This window comes from Nicotiana tabacum, chromosome 6, assembly GCF_000715075.1.
Source record: "Nicotiana tabacum cultivar K326 chromosome 6, ASM71507v2, whole genome shotgun sequence".
NCBI lineage: Eukaryota > Viridiplantae > Streptophyta > Magnoliopsida > Solanales > Solanaceae > Nicotiana > Nicotiana tabacum.
Window position 1 is genome coordinate 209,353,169 of NC_134085.1, and position 25,863 is coordinate 209,379,031.

General features: G+C 36.5%; 2 protein-coding genes across 2 annotated transcripts; one reads left to right on the forward strand and one right to left on the reverse strand.

The window, feature by feature from the left end:
* Window positions 1-19,837: 19,837 nt before the first annotated feature.
* On the forward strand, window positions 19,838-22,003 carry LOC107769332 (amino acid transporter AVT6E-like). Its single transcript, XM_016588538.2, has one exon. It carries the CDS (start codon window positions 20,181-20,183, stop codon window positions 21,597-21,599), a length of 1,419 nt encoding a protein of 472 aa, XP_016444024.2. The 5' UTR covers window positions 19,838-20,180; the 3' UTR covers window positions 21,600-22,003.
* Window positions 22,004-25,059: 3,056 nt separating this feature from the next.
* LOC142182305 (uncharacterized) lies at window positions 25,060-25,599 on the reverse strand. Its single transcript, XM_075256531.1, has one exon. It carries the CDS (start codon window positions 25,597-25,599, stop codon window positions 25,060-25,062), a length of 540 nt encoding a protein of 179 aa, XP_075112632.1.
* Between the last annotated feature and the right edge of the window lie 264 nt (window positions 25,600-25,863).

A 25,863-nucleotide genomic window follows, 5' to 3' on the forward strand; every position in this document is an offset into this window, starting at 1 on the left:
AGGGCGCAGAGGGAGTTTTTCCAATTAAAGGACAATCGAAATGGGATTTGTTTATTTAGTTCAGAGTCGCCACTTGGGAGATTTATAGTGCCTCAAGTCACCGATTTAATCCCGAATCGAGGAAAAGAATGATTCTGTTAACAGTCCGCGAACCAGAAATCCGGATAAGGAATTCTGTTAACCTGGGAGAAGGTGTTAGGCATTCCCAAGTTTCGTGGTTCTAGCACGGTCGCTCCACTGTCATATTTGGCTTAAATATCTGGTTTTTATACGATTATGAACTTATGTGCAAATTTTAATTATTATTATTATTTTAAGAATGTGAACGTCGTTTAAAACATGTCTTTGGATTGCGTCACATGAAATGCACCCGCAATCCGGAACACATTTATTCAATATTTTGGGATTTGGATATGGGTCGCATGAAATGCACACCCGAGTTTAAGAAGGTAAGATTATTAGAATGCGTGCCTAAAACGACTAGCGCGTGGTTATTTTTGGAAAAAGGCGTGAATTTCACTAAGCGGCCGATCCCGAGTTCTAAGCAATTAATACATACATTTGTGAGGGCCCCGCAATCTACACGTTTTACTAGGCGAGACTCATCTCATTTATTTTTTTAATGGACAATCCTAAAATGTATACATTTTTCTATTAAAATTAGTCTCTAAAATAAATAAAGAAAATCCTAATTAATTAGGAGCTTTCAAAAAAATTAAGAAAACGTAACATACTAATTGCTAGATTAAGACAAATATTAATGAAAAGGAATTTTACTAAAAAAAAGAATTCGAAATTATAAATAAAATAAGAAATTCGACAACTAATATTCAAAAGAAATCAAATATAGCTAGATTGAAGCTCGCATTGTTATATAAAAAAACTATTGAAATTAATTATTCACAACCATTTGAAACTAGATTTAACCATAATTACTAAAGCTTATTAGAAAGTTTATTAAACTTAAACATTATCTAGTCTTGTTTGGCCTTAACTAAATTTAGCTACCCATTCATGATTAACCTACTGTTGACCATATTAAAACCTTCATAGCTAGTGAACTTAATCAGTTTTGCCAAGCCGATTCACTAAAAAACCAACTTATGTTATTTTCCTCTTATTCCAATTATTAAACAGTTTGACAGTAATGAGCATGCTTAAATATATACTACCTAATAATCAAGTTAAAGCAAAGTATTATTTAATACATCACTACAAGATGCCTAGTTATGCAAGGCGACAGAAATTTGCAGAATAATAATACATGAAATAGCCTAAATACAATTAGTAAAAGAAACAAAGAAAAAGCTAAATTAAAACTTCAAAGTTCCATTCTTCATATGTATTCATGCTTTCACATTTCAACTTACAATAGGCCAAAATTACAGTTGTGTACCTGGTATTGTCAATACAAGAAGAAGAAGGTCGACAAAGTAGTATGTAACATAGCAACATACAGCAGCAGAAAGCCCAACACAGTAGCTTCAACACCTCAATCCAGAAATCCCAGCAACACGGAGAAAACTAGTAAAAATGGAGAAGAAAAATAGTCCGGAAATCTCTCTTTGTTTTTTTTCTTTCTAGCTTTGAACTCTCTATGGTGTTCTTCCGCTCTCAATATTTCAGAGAATTTGGTTCTATATTTTTTACTCTCTCCAAAATGAATTTTGTCCCTGTATATCCAGTGTATCCAGAGTGTATATTGAGTGTATACCGCTCTCTCCGCCCTCTCTTTTTTTCTTCTCTATATCTAGTTTTTCCTCTTATTTTTGAACCTCCCCTTCATAAATTTTCTCTTCTATTTATAGCAAAATTTTCGAAATTTTCAGATTTGTTTTTTTTATTATTTTATTATTTTTAATTAAAAGAAATCCCACTTACAAATTGCTTTTATTTTTTTAGAAAAAGAATTCTCACCTTTATTTACTTTTATTTTTAAAATTCCAACTTTAATTACTTTTATCTTATTTAAAATCCCACTTTTTATTTTTTTAAAAGAGAATCTCACTTTCTTTAACTTTTCTTTAAAAAAACAAACCACTATTTTTTCTTTTTCTTTTAAAAATGCTACTTTCAATTACTTTAAATTTTTTAAATTTTCAGATACCTTTATATTTATTTTTTAAATCCAACCTTCTTTTACTTTTTAAATTTTTTAAAATTTCCACAAATTTTTTATTTTTTTAAATTTTCTACATTCTTTTACTTTTTTTAAAAGGGAATTCCACCTATTTTTACTTTTATATTTTTTTTATTCAATACTTCCCTTTTTCTTATTTTTTAAATCATTCCCTAAATTATTATTATTATTTTTTTAAAAAAAATAAAATAAATATTTTCGGATTTTTGTATATAAAAGAAACAAAAAATAATATAAAAAATATTAATAGTGATAATTCACCTTTTAATTTTTTTTTGGTATTTTTATCCTATAATAAAAAGTGTAATAAAGCTAGAATAATAGTAGGTTAAAACCCCCTAAAATATTTACATAAAAGAAGTGATAAAAATTTAAATGTTGTCAAAAATTAGGTGTTCACAACTGCCAATCTTTGCTCGAAAACACGAAGAGCTTTCGGGCAAAGATAAAGTGAACAATGCGACTAATTTTTGATCATATCGTTATTCAAAAGAGGAAGAAAATAAAAAAAGAAAGGCGCAACCGAGTCCTGGTTTTGGACAGCCTACATATCCCTGGTTATAAGGGAATCAGGTCGCGTGTAGTTTAGAAAATTTTGGTAATTGGGACTACCATGGGATTGCGATGTTACTGTTACTGTTGTTGCATGCTGTTACCACTGCTTTTCGATCTCCTTATTACACCATTGCTAGAAAGAAAACAAGAAGTTATACTAAGCTATGATCTATGAATTACAAAGATTTATTCTCGAGCTTGGTCATGTGATTGTTGTTGCCTTGTTGCTTTGTGTTTCCTCTGGTATTTCTTTACTTCTAGCTCGACTTGTGGTCTTCCTTCTGATTTCTGCTGAGGATTTTTGTTGTAACCTTCTGCTTTACTGACTTCAAACTTCAATGTATTCTCATGTTCTGCAAGTGGGCTCCTGACTCCACCTTGACTTTTGAAAGATGACACAACCTCCATTCTCCAGGCGGGCTCCTGACTTCTTCAACAATCTTGGAATTTAACGCCCTCCATTCTCCAGGCGGGCTCCTGACTTTCATCAGCAACTTTGAAAATAAAATGCATTTGGCAATGATTTATGAAAATATATATTTTGGCAATGTTTATACAAGCAGGACCACTCGGGTCGAAATAAATTAAATGTCCTTTTGAGGAAGAATTAAATTCAATATCCTATTCGAGGGCGGATAGACCCATCATATCCTGTTCGAGGGCGGACAGACCCATCATATCCTGTTCGAGGGCGGACAGATCCATCATATCCTATTCGAGGGCGGACAGACCCATCATATCCTATTTGAGGGCGGATAGACCCATCATATCCTTTTCGAGGGCGGATGAACCCAAAATATCCTATTCGAGGGCGGATGAACCCAAAACATCCTATTCGAGGGCGGATGAACCCAAAATATCCTATTCGAGGGCGGATGAACCCAAAATATCCTATTCGAGGGCGGATAGACCCATCGTATCCTATTCGAGGGCGGATGAACCCAAAATATCCTATTCGAGGGCGGATGAACCCAAAATATCCTATTCGAGGGTGGATAGACCCAAAATATCCTATTCGAGGGCGGATGAACCCAAAATATCCTATTCGAGGGCGGATAGACCCATCATATCCTATTCGAGGGCGGATGAACCCAAAATATCCTATTCGAGGGCGGATGAACCCAAAATATCCTATTCGAGGGCGGATGAACCCAAAATATCCTATTCGAGGGCGGATGAACCCAAAATATCCTATTCAAGGGCGGATGAACCCAAAATATCCTATTCGAGGGCGGATGAACCCAAAATATCCTATTCGAGGGCGGATGAACCCAAAAATATCCTATTCGAGGGCGGATAGACCCAAAAATATCCTATTCGAGGGCGGATAGACCCATCTTCAACCTATTCGAGGGCGGATAGACCCATCATATCCTATTCGAGTGCGGATGAACCCAAAATATCCTATTCGAGGGCGGATGAACCCAAAATATCCTATTTGAGGGCGGAAGAACCCAAAATATCCTATTCGAGGGCGGATGAACCCAAAATATCCTATTCGAGGGCGGATGAACCCAAAATATCCTATTCGAGGGCGGATGAACCCAAAAATATCCTATTCGAGGGCAGATAGACCCAAAAATATCCTATTCGAGGGCGGATAGACCCATCTTCAAAACTTGAAATTTAAAGAGTAAACTGTATACCTTTATTATACGGGCGGGCTCCCGACTTCAAAACTTGAAATTGTCTTACCTCCGATTGTTTTTCTTAAAATCGTGCTGTCTTGCTATCTCTTAAAACTTGAATTGATTTCCTCGTTCCTCCGAGAAAATTTCGACAATGGCAGAAAATTTTCTGCCCCAGTTTTGGTGCTTTTCCTTGTGGCATGTTTTTTCGCCATTAATAAGATTTCCTTTTCCTGCTTCAAATCAAAGAAAATTTGTTAGTTTTAAAACATGGTGAGTGGTCGTGCCACTCCTGCTGGGGATGGTTTTTCCCTTTCTCCCTTTCCCGCTCTGTGTTTCATTATGCTATCAAAACTTGTTGGGGATTATTTTGCTGGGGATGAATTTTCCTTTTCTTCCTTCCCCACTCTGTGTTGTCCGACCCTCTTGGAACTTGGTCGAAAATCTGTCGGGGATGCTCCTACATCTCGATGATCTGCTGGGGGCCCTCTTGGAATTAGGTCCACAATTTTCTCAACTGTTGTTTTCCTGATTTTCTCCAACGTCCCTTGGAAATTTGGTCCTCTTGGGATCTAGACCCATTCATCATTTGGTCTTGCGACCATCTTCTTTTCACTTTATCGCCTTATTTTTTGCCTATCCTATTCGCATTTTGCTTTGCATTATTTTGGCAACTGGTAGTAAGCTCTGAAAATCCTTTTCAAAAACAAACTTCCGGGGAGGTAAAATCTTTAAACTAAGAAATGAAAAAGTGATGATCTCAAAAATAGAAAAAGAAGAAGTCTTTCTGAACAAATGCTGGGGAAAAGGAAAGAAAAGAACTTATCTGAATGATATAACCGATCCCAGCGATCATGTCGCGCATTCCGGATTAATCAACCCAGTCTATTTGTATCAATCAACCCTTAGGACGGCCTCGTGTTGCTGGGGATAAACAGGCACTCAACTCCTTGCCAAATGCGGATCCTTCCCGCCAATCTTGTCTTGTCGCCTCATAGTGCCCTTCAAGGGGTTTTAACTAATAAGACTCTCTCATTTCCCTCAACTCACGTCGCCTTATGGTGCCTGTGAAGGTTTTCACCGATAATACTCTCTCATTTTATTTTATTTTTCAGCTGGGGATTGGAGTGCTGCCGATATGACTCTCTCTGTTGGGGATTCTTTCGGCTATCAATTCATTTCCAGCTTATGATCTTCTTCTTTGCTGGGGATCAGAGTGTTATTCCCGACTTCCATTTGCATTGACTTAGCACTTCTCAGATACTGATCGGGAGGTCTTTTTTGGACATCAATAGGGGTTTTTGTGTATGGCTGAAAGGAGAAGGGGGTATCAAAAGTTCAAAAATAATTTTTAGGGGTAAAATAGTACAACTTTTGGAATCAAACTTTCTTGCCAAAATTACAAGCGCCAACTTCTTCCCCAGTTTTTCTTGCTTGGGGATTTTTATTTTGTCACACTATGTTACCTTATGCACACTATGTTACACTATGACCGATCCGTGAGGCGCCTACGTATCCTTCTTTGAGGAATCAGGTCAAACGTAGTTCCCAATTCCTTTGTTGTTGTTTTTGACTTTTCTATTGTCTTTATTATCATTATTTTTTTTCTTCTCTTTTTCTTTCATTTTCATTACCGATTCCAAAAGAGGGGTATGAAAGAATAAATAAGGCTCAAAAGGGGAAGCAAATGTTAAAGTGTTTGGATAGAAGAAAGAATTGTCTCCGTCATTTCATTCTCCGATAAATACCAAGTACAAACAAACAACAATTACAATTACAAGAAATCATACATAATATCTCTTAACTGCGTCAGAATTGATAGCCATGTCGATGCATTTCCCTTCGATATCTGTTAAACATAAAGCGCCATTGGGTTTGCTTTGTTCAGATTGAGATAATCAACACACACATTGATTTTTCCATCTTTTTTGGCACTGGCACCACATTAGCCAACCAATCAGGATATGGAGCGACCCGAATAACCTTAGCATTCAGCTATTTGGTTACTTCTTCCTTAATCTTCACACTCATGTCGGTTTTGAAGTTCCTCAATTTTGTTTGACGGGAGGAAATGCCGGGTCAGTGGGCAATTTGTGAACCACTAGATTGGTGCTTAAACCCGGCATATCGTCGTATGACCATGCAAAGCGTCTTTGAATTCAATAAGTGCTTTGATTAGTTCTTCCCTGATGATTGGTTCAATGTGGACGCTTATCTTAGCTTCCCTGATATCATCTGCATCCCTTAGATTGGCGACTTCCGTGTCAATTGAGTAGGGCTTGTTTTTTGTTTTTCAAATTGGCTCAACTCTCTGTTAATTTCTTCGAAGGCGTCATCCTCATAGTATTCCGACTTATCATCACAATCTTGTACTATAAGTTCGAAATCAGATTGATTTTTTTAGACTAGGTTGAAGATACGTCGTGCATGCCATGTCATTAGAACCAATATAAAGAGAACTGTTCAGAAGAGAAAAAGAAGAAGAAAAATTAAAACAAAATAAGGAATGAAGAAAAAAACTTTCACTTTATTAAAATACGGGATAGCAAGGTTTCACACTTTGGCGAGCACAAAAAGAAATCTGAATTACAACCCTGAAATAATCCAGACAACAAGAAAGAAAATCAGAGCCCACTACCAAGACTCCTTTCGTATAGGAAGAGGAGTAGTCATTCGATTGTTGATTTTTGCTTTCAGCCCCACAAACTGTACATTTGCCCCACTGGACCCTTTTCCCAACACCATAATTGGCTTGTCATCTACCTTTTCCAACTATACCACCGCTTTTCCACTGGTCGACTTTTCTTTTGAACCGGCACGGATCATCATCACTATTTGTGAGGGTTTCTTTAGCTCCCCTCCTTCGTACACTAGCTCGATCATGTGGGTTTCATGGTGTGCCGGCAACGGGTTCTGATTGATGTTGGGTGCCTCTAGTGTCTGAACCTCAATCTTGTTAGTGTCAATAAGATTTTGCACTGCATGTTTCAACTTCCAACACTTCTCGGTATCATGTCCGGGAGCCCCCGAACAATACTCACAGCTTACCGAGTGGTCCATATTTTTGGGAAGGGGATTTGGCAATCTGGGCTCAACAGGACTCAACAAGCCTAACTGCCTTAATTTGTGGAACAAGGCAGTATAGGTTTCTCCCAACTCAGTGAATGTTCTCTGTATTCTTTCATTTCTGAAAGCCTGTTTTCCCCAAAAACCTGCCCCTGGAGGGTTCCTGTAGGCCCTTGGCGGCGGATAGGTGTTTTATGGAGGTAGGTATGTGTTTTGGGGAGCCGGTGCGCGCCATTGCGGGGGAGCCAGAGGCTGAGCGTATGTCTGGGCATGGTGTAGGGAGAAGTGTGGTTCTTGTGGCGGGTAGTAAGGTTGTGGAGGGTAATTTGGAGTGTGAGGGTAGTTTGGGTGATGGGGTCTGGGTTGGTATCGAGGGGAAGGACCTCTTGATCTGGACCAGTTATCTGCCTCTATTGTCGCGACCTCTTCTCTCTTTTTCTTTCCAAGCGCACCTCTCGTGCCGCTCTGAATGGCCTGAGTCGTTGCCTTGATTGCCGAGTAACTCAGGATCTTATTGGACTTAAGTCCCTCTTCTATCATAACTCCCATTTTCACTACTTCATTAAAGAATTTGCCAACTGACGTCACCAAGTGACCAAAGTACGTTGGTTCTGGAGTTTGCAGAAAATAGTCCACCATTTCGTTTTCCCTCATTGGAGGATCAACTCTGGCTGCCTGTTCTCTCCACCGGAACCCAAATTCCCGGAAGCTCTCCCCGGGCTTCTTCTCAAACTTTAGCAATGTGAGACGGTCAGGGACTATCTCAAGGTTGTACTGGAAGTGACCTGCGAAAGCCTGTGCTAGATCGTCCCAGGTTTACCACCTACTCGGATCTTGTCTTGTATACCATTCCAGTGCTGACCCACTTAGGCTTTGGCCAAATTAAGCTATCAGCAGCTCGTCTTTGCCACCAGCTCCCCTCATCTTGCTACAAAAACCCCGTAGATGTGCCACAGGATCGCCATGCCCTTCGTATAAATCGAACTCGGGCATCTTGAACCCTGTCGGCAATTGGACGTCAGGGAAAAGACATATATCCTTGTAGGCCACACTGACCTGGTGGCCTAACCCGTGCATGTTCCTGAAGGATTGCTCCAGGCTTTTGACCTTTCGAATCACCTCCTCATGTTCTGTGTTCTTAACCGGTTTCTCAGCTTCCTATGGGATCCCAAATTGGGGTGTATATGTGTATGGCTAAGGAGCTTTAAAAGTGGGTTCAGGAGGAAAATATTGGGTGTTGTGAATTTGGAACAGTGGTTCACTAGACGATCTTTGTAATGTGGCTGGGGGAGGTGCCACAAAGACATGAACATTTGGTAGTGGAGGGTTCTGATTGGGTGGCGGAGCTTGGGGATCATAGGCATCTCTCCCCTGATAGTAGTGGTGGTTTGGGAAGCTTATTGAAGGGCCAGGGGAAGGGTATTCTGGCGTGTGTCCCGATGGGGGAGTAGGAGTGACAACTGGTTCGGGCCCCTTTTGCACCTTAGCCGTGGCTAGCTGCATTTCATTCATTTCCAATCTCATTTTTTCCATATTGGCCATCGCCTCCTTCAGCATCTGATGTGTCGTCCTTTCCGACTCAACACTATTTTCTGAGCCAATCATGCTTTCTGGTATAGGCCCTTTTGATCTTGTTTGATAATAGTATGGTGCCAGTACGCTTTAACAACTGACTGTTTGGAATTGGACAAACAACAAACTTGTTAGCGTTAGAGTTTTAACAGATATTGCAATTGCACGTTGGGGGATGCAATGTTCTTAGGCAGTTAACCATTTCTAACATGTTTTTGCTCCTACCGCATGCATCCTCCCGGCTTGTTTTATTTATGCCTTTTCAAGTGTTTCGGAAACCCTCCATTCCCTCTTTTTTTCTTTTTCTTTTTCTCTCTTTCTCTTTTTTTCTTTTCTTTTATTCACTTTCTTTTTTTCTATTTTAGCGGTGGTCGAACCTTATGTAGATTGCCTACATGTCCCCGTATGAATCAGACTTTGCATAGTTCGGACCAATAAAAGATAAATAATAATAAGACATTTTTTGGAATTTTCAATTTTCATAATAAAACAAACTTGATTACAAAAGTTTAAAAACTGACCATACTAACAGACTTTGACAAAAGACAACAAGCGGTCTCGAAAATCAAATAACCCGCATACTCTAATAAAAAAATTACAAACTAAAAAACAAACAACCAGATTCCGTCCCCTATATGCCAATTTTAACCAAATGGTTGTTTTTCAGACGTGGCCCCTTCTCAATTTCACATGAATTTTAAGGCCGGGAAGGATTATTTTACGACCTTTCACAAACTTGTTCGTTCTTTTACGAAAATAGCCCTTTGACAACTGAAAGATACTAAAGGCTATCTCGGCAAGAACGATTTTAAGACATCACCGAAGCCGGGCCGGCTTATTTTAACTAAAAACCAAACGGTATTCACTTGACCACTGACTATTTTCTTGTTTTTCAAATAATAAAAGACCTGGTTTTGCAAACACAACCTTTCAGCACTTCGGAGACGAAGATTTAAGGTTGTGCGGGATAACTGGTCACAACCCAAAAGAATGACCAAAGATGGTCGTTTATGCAAAGTCAGCCTTCCGGCGTCCCTTTCGAGAATATTCGGCTATTTTTGACAAAACGGCGTGACCCAACTTTTTATGACTCTTTTCTTGTTTTTTTTTAAATTAGAATAAAAGACCTGGTATTGCAAACACGGCCTTTCAGCGCCTCAGGGACGAAGATTTTAAGGTTGTGAGGGTCAAAAATCAAACATAACCAAAGGTGGCTGTTTATGCAAAATCAGCCTTCCGACGTCCCGTTTGAGAACATTTGGCTTATTTTGACAAAAACGGCGTGACCTAACTTATTTATGACTCTCTTCTTGTTTTTTTTTCAAATTAGAATAAAAGACCCAGTATTGCAAACACGGCCTTTCAACGCCTCAGGGACGAAGATTTTAAGGCTGTGAGAGTCAAAAATCAAAACATAACCAAAGGTGGCTGTTTATGCAAAATCAGCCTTCCGGCGTCCAGTTTGGGAACATTTGGCTAATTTTGACAAAAACGGCGTCACCCGGCGTATTTATGACTCTTTTTTTTTCTGTTTTTCAAATCAAAATGAAAGATCCGGTAAACACAACCTTTTTAGCGCCTCGGGGACGAAGAATTTAAGGCTGTGTGGATAACCGGTCAAAATTCTAAAAGAATGACCAAATGTGGCCGTTTATGCAAAGCCAACCTTCCGACGTCCCTTTTGGGGACACTTGGCTATATTTGACATGAGCGGCATTATCCGACTTATTTATGAAAAAAAAATCGACATTTTTTTGGTTATTTTTGCAAAGGAGAGGTTGGACATCACCCGACTTATTTGCGACAAAAATTAAAATTTTGACATGTTTTTTTTGGCTATTTTAGCAAAAGGGGAGGTTGGACCCGATTAGGGCTGCCTACGTATCTCACATCCGATAAGAATCAAACCAGCGTAGTTCGCCAAATAAACTAACTAATTTTAGAAAACAAACATATTTCTTTTATAGCAAAAGAAACTATTTTTCCTTTTCGTTTTTTTAAAAAAAAAAAACAAAGCAAACTAAAATAAAGGACTCTTTCCTACACACCTTTTGTTTTTTTGGGTAAACAAACAACTTTTAAAAATAAAATATATTTTTTTTCAAAATTTCAGCAGAGTTCCGACAGTACTTGGACACTGTTTTTTTTTCTTCTAAATTAATCATCTAACTCTCCCCTTGCTATTTTCTCTTTTTCTCAATTTTTTTTTTCAAAAATTTTCTAACATTCCCTTAGATTCAGAAGTCGGTCAACATGCGGGTTCGAAACAAATAAAAGCACAGAGCGTAAGTAGGATGCATCAGGATGGTCTTTTCTGTTTCAGGTTGCTATTCCTAGATGGACCCAACCCCTGTGTTGAGTCTCCTAAGTCAAAAAATGCACATGATGCAGATAAGCGTTCCTATTAGGGATCCGACATGAAGTTGAGTTATTCTAGGTTCAGAACCGGGGTGTTTGTTTTAGACCTGGCTTACCCAAGCGGACAGCTCGAGCCGAGGGGGGCAGCGTACCGGGGATACAGAAGCTCAACCCGGCTTTGCAACTTATCCAAACCTCGTTCTAAAAATGGGATTGACTCTAAACAGAAAAGAAGTCACACGAAGTGCACCCTTCTTCATGATTTAGAAGACTCAGAGAGGAGATGGGTTTCGGCACAGTTTATATACAATTCACAAAATATCAAAGCGGTAAAAGCATTATTTTGCATATTAAGCACATATCATATGAGAATATCAGATAATAAAGTCAAAATACAACAATTTATTAAACTCGAATTTCTAACCCTGAACCGGTGGTTCTGGGTATTGCATCCCCAGCAGAGTCGCCAGAGCTGTCACACCTTCTTTTTACCCGCGCCGCAAGGGTGCAGAGAGAGTTTTTCCAATTAAAGGACAATAGAAATAGGATTTGTTTATTTAGTTCAGAGTCTCCACTAGGGAGATTTATGGTGCCCCAAGTCACCGATTTAATCCTGAATCGAGGAAAAGAATGACTCTGTTAACAGTCCGCGAACCAGAAATCCGGATAAGGAATTCTGTTAACCTGGGAGAAGGTGTTAGGCATTCCCAAGTTCCGTGGTTCTAGCACGGTCGCTCCACTGTCATATTTGGCTTAAATATCTGGTTTTTATACGATTATGAACTTATGTGCAAATTTTAACTTTTAGCCGCTTTTATTATTATTATTATTAATTTTTTTTAAGAATGTGAACGTCGTTTAAAACATGTCTTTGGATTGCGTCACATGAAATGCACCCGCAATCCGGAACACATTTATTCAATGTTTTGGGATTTGGATTTGGGTCGCATGAAATGCACACCCGAGTTTAAGAAAGTAAGATTATTAGAATGCGTGCCTAAAACGACTAGCGCGTGGTTATTTTTGGAAAAAGCCATGAATTTCGCTAAGCGGCCGATCCCGAGTTCTAAGCATTTAATACATACATTTGTGAGGGCCCCGCAATCTACATGTTTTACTAGGCGAGACTCATCTCATTTATTTTTTTAATGGACAATCCTAAAATGTATACATTTTTCTATTAAAATTAGTCTCTAAAATAAATAAATAAAATCCTAATTAATTAGGAGCTTTCAAAAAAATTAAGAAAACGTAACATACTAATTGCTAGATTAAGACAAATATTAATGAAACGGAATTTTACTAAAAAAAAGAATTCGAAATTATAAATAAAATAAGAAATTCGACAACTAATATTCAAAAGAAATCAAATATAGCTAGATTGAAGCTCGCATTGTTATATAAAAAAACTATTGAAATTAATTATTCACAACCATTTGAAACTAGATTTAACCATAATTACTAAAGCTTATTAGAAAGTTTATTAAACTTAAACATTATCTAGTCTTGTTTGGCCTTAACTAAATTTAGCTACCCATTCATGATTAACCTACTGTTGACCATATTAAAACCTTCATAGCTAGTGAACTTAATCAGTTTTTCCAAGCCGATTCACTAAAAAAATAACTTATGTTATTTTCCTCTTATTCCAATTATTAAACAGTTTGACAGTAATGAGCATGCTTAAATATATACTACCTAATAATCAAGTTAAAACAAAGTATTATTTAATACATCACTACAAGATGCCTAGTTATGCAAGGCGACAGAAATTTGCAGAATAATAATACATGAAATAGCCTAAATACAATTAGTAAAAGAAACAAAGAAAAAGCTAAATTAAAACTTCAAAGTTCCATTCTTCATATGTATTCATGCTTTCACATTTCAACTTACAATATGCCAAAGTTACAGTTGTGTACCTGGTATTGTCAATACAAGAAGAAGAAGGTCAGCAAAGTAGTATGTAACACAGCAACATACAGCAGCAGAAAGCCCAACACAGTAGCTTCAACACCTCAATCCAGAAATCCCAGCAACACGGAGAAAACTAGTAAAATGGAGAAGAAAAATAGTCCGGAAATCTCTCTTTATTTTTTTTCTTTCTAGCTTTGAACTCTCTATGGTGTTTTTCCGCTCTCAATATTTCAGAGAATTTGGTTCTATCTTTTTTACTCTCTCCAAAATGAATTCTGTCCCTGTATATCTAGTGTATCCAGAGTGTATATTGAGTATATACCGCTCTCTCCGCCCTCTCTTTTTTTCTTCTCTCTATCTAGTTTTTCCTCTTATTTTTGAACCCCCCCTCTTCATAAATTTTCTCTTCTATTTATAGCAAAATTTTCGAAATTTTCAGATTTGTTTTTTTATTATTTTATTATTATTTAATTAAAAGAAATCCCACTTACAAATTGCTTTTATTTTTTTAGAAAAAGAAATCTCACCTTTATTTACTTTTATTTATAAAATTCCAACTTTGATTACTTTTATCTTATTTAAAATCCCACTTTTTATTTTTTTTTAAAGAGAATCTCACTTTATTTAACTTTTCTTTAAAAAAACAAACCACTATCTTTTCTTTTTCTTTTTAAAATGCTACTTTCAATTACTTTAAATTTTTTAAATTTTCAGATACATTTATATTTATTTTTTAATTCCAACATTCTTTTACTTTTTAAATTTTTTTAAAATTTCCACAAATTTTTTTTATATATAATTTTCTACATTCTTTTACTTTTTTTAAAAGAGAATTCCACCTATTTTTACTTTTATATTTTTTTTATTCAATACTTCCCTTTTTCTTATTTTTTAAATCATTCCCGAAATTATTATTATTTTTTTAAAAAAAATTAAAATAAATATTTTCGGATTTTTTTATACAAAAAAAAACAAAAAATAATATAAAAAATATTAATAGTGATACTTCACCTTTTAATTTTTTTTGGTATTTTTATCCTATAATAAAAAGTGTAATAAAGCTAAAATAATAGTAGGTTAAAACCCCCTAAAATATTTACATAAAAGAAGTGATAAAAAATTAAATGTTGTCAAAAATTAGGTGTTCACAGCTGCCCCTCTTTGCTCGAAAACACGAAGAGCTTACGGGCCCATGGTAGTCTCAGCTACCAAAACTTCCCGAACTACATTGACCTGATTCCTGTTTAGCCCAGGATATGTAGGAAACCTCTGAAGCAAAGGTTCAGTCAAATCTTTTCAAAAAAAAAAATGCTTCACACGGAGTACTCGAACGGGCAAAAATCGCTCGTATCCGCTCACTTTTTCTTTGCACGAAAACCCTTCGTGTTTTCGGACAAAGAGGGGCAGCTGTGAGCACGTGATTTTTGCCCTATATGATAATCACTCCCAAAATTTCAATATAAAATAATTTTCCTTTGTGTGCAATTTTTGAATTTCGTGGCACTTCTGGATAATTATTTATATTTTTGTCTATTGCATGTTAATGTGTTAAATTAATAAAAAAATATAAAATATGTCGCATTTGCATTTGATATTTATTTAAGTTTGTTTTACAAAACGAAAAAAAATCATAAAAAAATAATGTACGTTGCATTTTAGCATTTAACGTCCAAATTGTGTGATTTTATCGTTAATTGCTACTTAAATGTGCGATAATTGTTATTAAGAGTTAATTAGTATTTTGAGATAATTTCGATTTTTTATAATTTAATCTTAGCATTTTTAGCTTTATTAATTAGGAAATTGAATAAAAAGAAAAGAAAGAAAAATAGAAGAAAATCGGATTGGGCCCTTTCTTCAAATTTAAACCACAAGCCCAAAAAAAACAAACCCGTACCGGGTCAACCCGACCGGGTCCTCCCCATAACCCCAAAGATCCAACTCCCCCTTCTTCATTTTCATTTTTCATTTTTCCAAAAAAAAAAAACCTCAAACCCTAAAAAGAAAAAGATCCGCCCCCTCTCTTCATCCTCTCCAAGCACCAAGCTCCCCATCAATGGCTACCCTCCTCTCCATCGCACAGCCACGGACAACCCCCCTGCCCTTCCGTCTCCTTCCCCTTCACCATCTCCACACACACACCCCACCACCACGATAGTCCATCGCCCCAGCTTTGTTTTCTCCATTGTCGAGCTCAAGCTCGACCATGGCTACCTTCACGACCAGCAGCGACCGCAGTCAGTCGAGATCCAGCTCCCATGGCTGCCTCTTGCTGCTTTGTCTTCTCCATGGCGAGCTCAAGCTCGTCCATGGACTGCCCGCCGCCTCCGTCTTCTTCGAACCAGCGACGACCCCTTCCGTCGAACACCTTCGTTATTTCTTCTTCTTCGTCCAGCATCCATGGATGCCTCCTTCACCTCCCCAGCTGCCTCGTCGACCTCCAGCAAACCCAAGAGTTCACGTCCCAAACGACCTCCAGCTTGGCGACGCAGCAACAACAACTATTGCGTTCACCATCGCTACTGCTTCTTCCTCTCCAGTCGCAGCTTCAGGCAGCTCACCATGGCTGCTGCTGCTCGACGACCATAATACCAGCTCACGTCCAAACACATAGCTGTTGCTGCTTCCATGACCACACGCACACACACGGAGGAAAAGCAAGGCAGTCTGGTTAAAGTCCGGCGAAGCTCTGTCAAGGTTTCGTTTGGTTTTGTTTGAGTCCGTTGTTGTTCATCGTTGGGTGAGGTCCAGTTGAAGTTCGTCAAGGTTAAAAGAGAAGGTGGGTTTTCTTTGAATTCGAGATCCGTTAGGTCGTTGGGAGTCTTGATTCGAGTTTTCCGTTTCCGTTCGAGTTCGTCGTTGGTCATTTCCGGTTAGTTGGTTTAAGTTTTGTTTCTGTCCGTATTTTGTTTAATATTTTCGGATCTAAAATCAATATATGTTTGATATTAATTTCGTGTTTATCGTTTTTTTTTCAGTTTGTTTCATTTTTTTTATTTTTTTTTAGAAATTGTTAGTTTAATTATAATGTTGTTGGATTTAATTTGAAGATCAATTAATTATTGAGTTTAACGATTTGAATCTGTTTAGTTGTTCTGTTTAAGTTTAATTTGAATTTAAGCTCAATGATTTGAATATACTTGTTTGTTATTGTTGTTGAATCTGAAAGTTGTTGTTTAAAAATATTGTTCAGTCAAAATAATTCCAGTTGTTTCTTTGTTGTTCATCATTTAGTTTGAGTTTGTTCATAAAATTTGATTAGGAATTGGTTATAGCTGCTATATTTTGGTTGGAATTGATTAGGAATTGGTTATAACTGCTATATTTTGGTTGGAATTGATTAGATGAATTGGTTATAGCTGATGGGGGTAGAATGGTCAATTGCAGTATTTTCAGGGTTGAAATAGTAATTTCAGTAATTTCAGAGGGGTATTTTTGGAATTGAAAATCTGAACGATTTTTATTTTTGAGTGCTTTGTCCATTAAGATTAAATAATATTTAAATAATATTAAAATAGTACATGGTGGGGGACAAGACATAATGTAATGGGGGAATAATATAATTGTTTAATGTAGGCATGGGGGACAAGATATAATGGAGGGGATAATGTATTTGTTTAATGTAGTAGGGGACAAAAACATTAGGTAGTGGGATTAAAAGGGGGATGAGTGGAAGATAGTGAGATTTAATTTTAAAATGCTGAAAGTTGGTAATAAAATGGGGGGAACTTGGACAGAATTGAGGAGGAGCTGGATATTGAAGAGAGAGAAAAATTCCGGAAATATAAAGACTTAAAAAAAAACTGGAAATTTAAGGAGAGAGTAGTATACACCTGATATACAATCTAAATATTCTGATATACGAATTCAGAAATTAAGGGTTAAACATTAATTAGTCTTTCAAATCTGAAAAGATTCCTTTTGCTTCTGTCCGTTGATTGTTGTTGGTGTTTCTGGATTTTTATCTTGATTTTAAAATCTGTCACTGGTTTCTCGTTGTTGTTTGTTACTGGTTGCTGGGTGTTGCTGTTGTTATATGCTACTGCATTTCTGCTGATCTTCCTTTTCTTCTGCTTCCAATACCAGGTACACAACTGACACGCTGGTTAATGTAAACTGAAACGTGAAGCATGAATATGAAATGAAGAGTTGAAGTTCTGAATTTATCTTAATTATATTCTGAATTTTATTTGTATATATATATTATTTAGCTTACCCTAATTAGAATCATATAGCTGTTCAATATATATAATGGAACATCTAACGGTAGCTTAGCGGACAACTGTCTATGTATTGCCCTAAAATAAATAAATGGTGTAGTAATTCTGTCTAGTTAATTCGTTATTGTTGGATGATTATCATGTCTCGAAAAGCGTGTTAGCTGATTTAGACTATTCTTAAACATTCAACAATTAGTTCATTAAACGAATAGATCATTTCGGAACTTGTAAGAATATTGTTTAGCTAAATACTATTGGTTAATTTCATCATGTAAATGGTTTAGGATTAAAATTAGATTGCCAAGTTTTTTTTTTTAATTTGACAAACTGTGAGCATGCCTAGTATAATGTAACTAGGTAGTAACATGTGAATAAGATGGCCCGGGCCCAGTTTGTACCATGCACATTGGGTCTGGGCCCTCATTGGCAACGGACTGCCCTGCTTGCATCATTTTCAGATTTTATGAATCATATTCGAAACCCAACTATAACAACTCAAGCATGTAAATAAATTAAGACCTTTTCTCTTTCATTTTGTAGAGACAAATTTAATAGACGAAATGTAGGCACTTTAGGATTGTCCTTTTAAAATAAATGAGATGAGTCTCGCCCAATAAAACGCACAAATTGCGGGGCCCTCGATAAATGTTTAATTGAATACTTAGACTTCGGGATGGACTGTTTAGTGAGTTTCACTGCCTTCCTCAAAGATAATAACGCGTTAGACTCTTTAGGCGCGATTTAATTAAATTACATTCTTAAATTCGGGTGCGCATTTATGTGACCCAAATCCAAATCTTAACGGAGTCGGAATGTATTAACAACCACAGGCGCATTGATTGTGGCGTGGTTCGAAATGCATTTTCACGATGTTGCAATTCCATAAAAATAAATAATAATAAAAGCGGTTTACACCTAATAAAAACACACAAGTTATAACATGTATTAAAATCAGATATTTAGCCATTATAATAATTTAAGCGACCGTGCTAGAACCACGGGATTAGGGGGTGCCTAACACCTTCCCTCGGGTCAACAGAATTCCTTACTTAGAATTTCTGGTTCGCGGACTTCATTTGGAAAGTTGAAAATTTCCTCGATTTGGGATTCAAGATAAACCGGTGACTTGGGACACCAAAAGTCAAACCTTTCCCAAGTGGCGACTCTGAATTAAATAAATAATCTCATTTCGAATATTGTCACTTAAATTGGAAAAACTCCCTCACGCATTTATCCTTTGGGGTAGGCGCGCAAAAAGGAGGTGTGACAATACCCGATATATGTCTAGCCCTACTTCTCAATACAACTCTCTCGAGATTCCACTACTATCGTCTCTCTTAGGTTGTCATAATAAAAGAGTTTGACGTCTTACATCATTTTTAAAAATTTCAACAATTTCCCTTCTAGAAATCAAGACTTTGTTATATGGTCTTAGTTTGGTACTTTGTCAAGCATCCATCAACAAAAGAAGTGTAATTAAACAATATATTTAATCAATTTTGAATTTTGTCTTTCCAAGTCTTAAGTTCGTATTTCGTAATTGTACGTACGAATTTATTATTGTGCGATGACAATAAAGCTGCCCGTGTGTTTTTAGTGCCTACATTTCATTTGGTTGATGAAATTATGGCCCGTTTGGCCATACATTTTGACAACATTTTTTAAATCTTTTTTGAAAACATTGTTTGTTCATAGATTAATGATTTATTTTTGAAATTATTTTTCAAGTTCCCAAAATCTAGTTTAGGGTAGATTTTGGGTGAAACTTGTTCTCCCACTCACAAAACTTCAACTTTTTTTCAAATAAAATGCATGTCCAAACACAATTTCAACTTCCAAAAATTATTTTTCAAAACTACTTCAAAAATTATTTTTTCAAGTTTCAACTAAATCTATGTCCAAACGCTAGCTATGTTTAAAAGCAAGCATTGCAGGTTCACTTATATAAAAATTAGATCCAAATATTTCTGTAATGTTTGTAATTTACCATTCAATGCTTTTATTTAATTTTTGTTTCTTAAACAAGTATGATCCAATTGATTGAACCTTGAAAACTCAAGAAAGCGATTAACAAATCTTAAAATTGAATACATTAGCTGTTGTTAATTAACTTGTATTTGAATTTTGATCCTCCCTCAGCCTATTAAAAGAAAAAGTTAAACGTATATTAAAAGTAAAATGCTTCACCCACCATTCAACATATACACCGACTCTTTCTTTCATATAAATCATTGTCAGTTAATCAAAATCAATTAATTTAGATTTTATCACTAATTATGAATTCATTTTGTTGTAAACATCGGATGAGGCTACAGAGAAACTTCCTGCTCGCCACAACACAGGATCTCTTCTCCTAGTTTCAAATAATACTACGATATACTGCAGAATTTCATGTTGAAGCAACCAATAGAAAACTTTTACCCTTGTAGGAAAATTCTTCTTTCTTTCTTCCATCTGAAGTTCTTAAATCTGAACTTTTCCATTGACCATTTTCGAGTTACAAAATAAACCTCTTTAACTTTGACTTGGACGATCTAGGGTTTTCTTTTTCCTTAGATCTCATTGCAAACACAGTTTGAATCTCTCAGTTATTAAATCCAAATCCCACTTCCTCATTTTCACTGATTCTAACGTAAGTTCTTCTTGCCTTTGCTACTTACATATACATATATACATGTCGTGTAGATGCATTTAATTTTTGATAGTAAATAGCATATTATAGTGATGGATAGTAATTATTCGGCTATTACCAAGGATTCTTTTGTTGAATTACAAGTTAAAGATGACAACTTTACCGAAAATGGACATTTAAAACCAAACTCCCCGGATGATTTTGAAGTTGATGACATTGATTTTGATAATTTACCACTTATATTTGGTGAAAATAAATCTGGGTCTGGTGTATATGGCGCTGTCTTTAATCTCACAACTACTATTATTGGTGCCGGGATTATGGCTTTGCCAGCTACTATGAAAGTATTGGGTTTAGTTCTTGGGGTAGTTTTAATATTCTTGATGGGTATTTTGTCTGAGATTAGTGTTGAATTGCTTGTCCGGTTCTCGGTTCAATGTAAGGCTTCTTCTTATGGGGAGGTTGTTCAAGCTGCATTGGGTAAAACAGCTAAGATCTTGTCCGAGATTTGCATCATTGTGAATAATGCTGGTGTTTTGGTTGTTTACTTGATTATAATTGGGGATGTTTTGTCCGGTTCAATTCGGCATATTGGGGTTTTTGATCAATGGTTAGGACATGGAGTGTGGGATCATAGGAAGTTAGTGATTTTGATCATATTGGTGGTTTTTCTTGCACCCCTTTGCGTGATGGACAAGATCGATTCATTGAGTACGTCTTCAGCTGCTTCTGTAGCTCTAGCGGTTGTCTTTGTTGTGGTTGCTTTCACTATAGCGTTTATTAAGCTTGTCGAGGGAAAAATTGAAGCTCCAAGGATGACCCCTGATTTCGGGTCTAAGAAGGCAATCCTAGACCTGCTTGTGGTGATCCCTATAATGTCAAATGCATATGTTTGTCACTTCAATGTTCAGCCCATTTATAATGAGCTTGAAGGCCGCTCACCTCAGAAGATGAACCGTGTGAGCCGAATTACTGCTGTTATTTGCGTGTTGGTGTATGCTTCTACGGCAATTGCTGGCTATTTACTTTTTGGAAAAGATACTGAATCTGATATACTCACCAATTTCGACAAGGACCTTGGAATTCGTTTCAGCACAGCATTGAACTACATTGTGCGTGTTGGCTATGTTTTCCATCTGATTCTTGTTTTCCCTGTTATTCATTTCTCGCTGAGGCAGACAGTGGACACTTTGTTGTTTGGAGGATTAGCACCACTCACGGAAAGTAGGAAGAGGTGTCTGGCTTTGACTACCGTTCTCTTGGCACTCTTATATTTTGGATCGACTATGATTCCTAACATCTGGACTGCTTTCAAATTTACAGGGGCCACAACTGCAGTCTCGTTAGGCTTTACGTTTCCATCTCTCATTGCTCTAAGGCTGAGCAAAGAAGGGAGCGGTTTGAGTGTGAGGGAAAAAATTGTGTCTTGGTTCATGTTGATATTGGCCATTATAGTTAGCATTGTTGGAGTGTGTGGCAATATTTATAGTATCAGTAGCCAGGGTGATTGAGGTTTCTTATTTTTCATACAGTGGAAAGACCTCTTGCATTATCGGTCCAAGTGAGGATAAGCTACTACTAGTCAAAACTGTCATTTTGTAGAAGGAAAGTCTTGAGATATACTTCCACTTAAAAAATCTTTTGAGCTTTACCAGCCCATGTAGAATAGCAAGAGATTGCCATAGCTGTTGAAGATTGCATATAATAGTGATCACGGATTCATGGAGAAGTGTTAGTTATTGAGAGTTACGAGGACTATGACAGCTGGTAAAGGCTAAATTCTTTTTATTCGTTTGTAATTGTTAAGGTGGCCCGCTACATATTCATAGACTTCTCTCCGTGCCATACAGGGTTTACTATACCATGTACAATAAAATGATCTTATGAATACAATAATTGAATGTCATTCTTATAACTGCCTGACCTATCTGAAATTTGCTTCATTTTATGCAATTTGTGGTAATATCGTTTCCATGATTATTATTCTATTTGATGGTCAAAATTGTTCTCAAGTTTGCTTGGAGAAAACATATTACTTCTTATGTTTTATAAATTCTACTAAACCTGTTTTAGGGATAAAGAATGCTGCATCTATGACTCTGAATTGTAAAAGCAGATTGGCTTAAGTTTGTAAAGTGGGCATTTGCTTGAATGGTAATCCTTAGCTACATCTTCTATTTATTCTGTTACCTTTTTCAAAAAAAGAAAAGAAAAAGGTTATGTCTTTTATTTCTCAAAAAAAGAAAAGAAGCCTTAGCTATGTCTTCTTAATCATGTTGCTTCTGATCTTATTTAATATCTAGTATAAACTGGAGATATGGAGACTCTTAGAAGTTGAAACAGTTGTCCCATGAATAATGTTGCTGTTTTTTCTCTTCAAATCTGAGTTGGTTTTCTACTGGTTCCCTGCATGTCATTTGTGAAAGTTTTAATTTGTTGAGCAATATATAAACTCAGGATTCAGTGTTCTACTAAACTTGTTTTTGGAGAATTAGAATGCTGCAATCTCTATACCTTACTGTCAAAGGATAGATTGGGCTATGTTAAACTTTAAGTGTGTCTTCCTTATTCACATTCTCTGAGATCTCATGTAATATCTAGTACTACTATAAATTAAAGATATGGAGGCTCAGGGAGGTTGAAATGGTTGTTTCATGAATGATGTTGTTTATTTGCTTCCATCCAATTGGGTTTCAACTTGTTGGCATTTGTGAAATAGATGGCTCATGTTGTAAACTCAGAATTCGCGGGAGAGTAATTTCTCTAGTTTACAGATTAACGAAAGAGGTCAGTTCTAATTTGTTGCTTGAACTTCTTTAAAAGTACCCTTCAAAATTTTCCATAGCTTTCTTTCACGTAACATCATGTATATGAATGCACTACATCAGTATTGTTCCTAAACTTCCTGCACATCTTAAGGCTTGCCCCATAAGTTGTTTCTGAAGAAGAAATATAAACAATGTTAGGTGCCCCTCCAACATCATCCATGTAGTTGTATCCTATAAAATGCTGTAATTTTGTGCCATAAAAATATCTTTGCATATTGTAGACATTTTTTAAGTGGTGGGTTTGGGTACATAGATTAATTGGCCTACCGTTGTTTAACAGGTTTAATTAGAGGTTAGATTGGATGTTGAATAGGCGAAGTAGCTAGACATTTGCATTGTTTACTACTGGGAATTGGTAAGATCTTTTTAAGCTAGTGAAATTGTATTTTCACCAGAAATTTGGGAGCTTATTCAACTTATAACCTCTGTGCCTCTGGAGGCAGAATAAGCTGCTAAACAATAATGTTCCTTTCGGAAATTGACCAAGAATTTTGTAATGAATAGCGACGGAGTAGACTTGAATGTCAACAAATAATGTATGTTATAGTATGAGGGATAAATTTGTTGAGTCTGAATAATCTGACCAAGCAGTCCATGTAGTTACTTCTTTAAACCACAAGAGATACTAATCAAGCTCTGAGGTTAGCTCATAGTTTGTATGCTCTGAAATAGAGTTCCTTTTTCTGGTTTAATCATTTACTATCCGAAATTTACTGGCTCAATTAATCCGAATTCACAACGGACAAGCTCAATAAAGAAGTAAAGCTCCCTACCGAATGCTTCTCCATTCTCCATTTCCTACTCTGAAATAGATAAATGAAATGGATATACGTCTTCTTCTGGGTTTGTACTTTGTTAGTTGGACTGCATTTTGATAATTGTTTACGCGTAAAACGGTACAGCTGAATTTATACGTGGTTTATAAACAAGTGAATTAACTTGATCCTAAAATAATAGATGCATTAGACAAAATTGTAATACTTAGCCTTGAGATGGAGATAAAATAGCAGAAATAACAATTTCGGGAGCAGGGCTTCCGGAGACAATAGCAATGAGCTTTGAATAGAGTGTACGTAGGTTTTCCAGAAAATTCCTCTCATTTACAATGATAATAGAACTCACTATTTATATATGCACCTAGGGAATAAGGCCCTAGGATCAAGCCCCTCTTTAATATCAATTATGAGGGTCATTGAAGAATGTGTAACGGGCAGTGTTATTAATGTTGTAGAATATTCCTCATTTAAAGGCCATCGGGTGACAGACATTTATTTCATCTTTATGAGTATCATTCTCTCTGGTAATAGACAGGATCGTTGCCTTCGAATTCAACTATCTTCTGTCTTTCGCTCCACGTGTCACTTCCTCGTGCGATCATTTAATATAAACATATTTTACCTTATACATATAGTCCCACTCCTTTCTGGTGGCGTAACTTTGTGTTACCGGAAAGTTGGTAGAATCACCTTTTTTGGCGGAAATTTTACTGATCCCCTCTGAAAAGTTTCTGACAGTTGATTAGATGTATGTCTCTCCATATTTAATGCTCCGAACACGCGTCGTCCCACGATTTAGCATCACTTTTGCTGGTTATCGAGAAAATTATGTCCACGATTTTAGCCGCCTATATCTTTACTTATACGCATCAACCTCCTTCATTTACACTTCATAATACTCTAAATTTTCTCAAACTTTCTTTACTCAACTCTTACTTCGTTTTTAACCTTCTTCTTTGAGAGAAAACCTTTTTTTTTGTTGATAAAACTAACATTTTATTTCATCAAAAAGCTGTCATTACATATCCAGATTAATGCTGACCATTAATCTCCTATTAACTATTTACATACATAACACTGATCTACACTACTTCATACTGACTATATCTCGCCTAAGGAAAATTGTTTAAGCTCTCCAATTCCTTTTGCCATTTGGTCCTCTTTCTCCCTTGTATGTGTATATGCATAGCAATTTCCTTGCATACTTCATCCATGTTATATCTGCCTTTATTGAATCTAATCGAGTTCCTTTCGCGCCAAATGCAATAAACTACCATCGTGAAAGTTTCTGTAGTCATTTCTGCTTTACAGTTCTTCCTACTTGCCAATCTGCTCATCCAATTCAGCTCATCTTGCCAGCTTCCTATCTATCTTGTGATGCCAAGCCATTTCAATACTCTGTCCCATAGTTTGTGAGTGTTTGGACAACCAAAGTATAGATGCTCAAAAGCTTTCATGTTGGTTGCACAGAACACACATTCTAATGGAGCTTGAATTCCAAATTTCATGAGTCTATCCACTGTTGCTAGCCTTTGATGAATAGCTAGCCATAGGTGAAATTTGAGTCTAGGATAAATATGTGTATGTAAATGAATGCTTTTCCACATAACTTTTGGAAATTGAGGTTGCATTTGAACATAAGCTCTATGGATTTGGAACTTGCCTTGCTTTACTAAGGTCTCCAGTGTAGATATAAGGCTATTCTGTCCCAGCCTCATCTGTTTCACATCTTCTCTTGCCTCAATGATCTTCCTGATCACCCATGTTGCTGCTTTGGGTGTGTCCATTTCTGCAATGTCTCTGTTCTTTATATAATAATTGTGAGCCCATTTGATCCACAATGTATCTTTCTTCATAGCCAATGCCCAAAGATATTTCAGTAGTACTGCTTTATTCCATATCTTCATGTTTATAACATTCAAACCTCATATAGCTTTAGGCTGACATAACTTATCCCATGCAATCAAAACTTTTCTTGAGCATTCTGTTGAGCCAGTCCACATGAAGGTCCTACATATGGTTTCTATCATCTTCATGGTCTTTTTTGGCAACAAAAAAATTTGAGCCCAATATGTTTGTATTCCAAACAGCACAGATTTGATGAGTTGAATTCTCCCAGAATATGAAAGCAACCTGGCTGACCAACATCTTACTCTTTCAATTATCTTTTC

Coding starts and splice junctions, on each gene's coding strand:
- LOC107769332 (XM_016588538.2), top strand. CDS start 20,181: ATGGATAGTAATTATTCGGCTATTACCAAGGATTCTTTTGTTGAATTA.
- LOC142182305 (XM_075256531.1), bottom strand. CDS start 25,599: ATGAAGATATGGAATAAAGCAGTACTACTGAAATATCTTTGGGCATTG.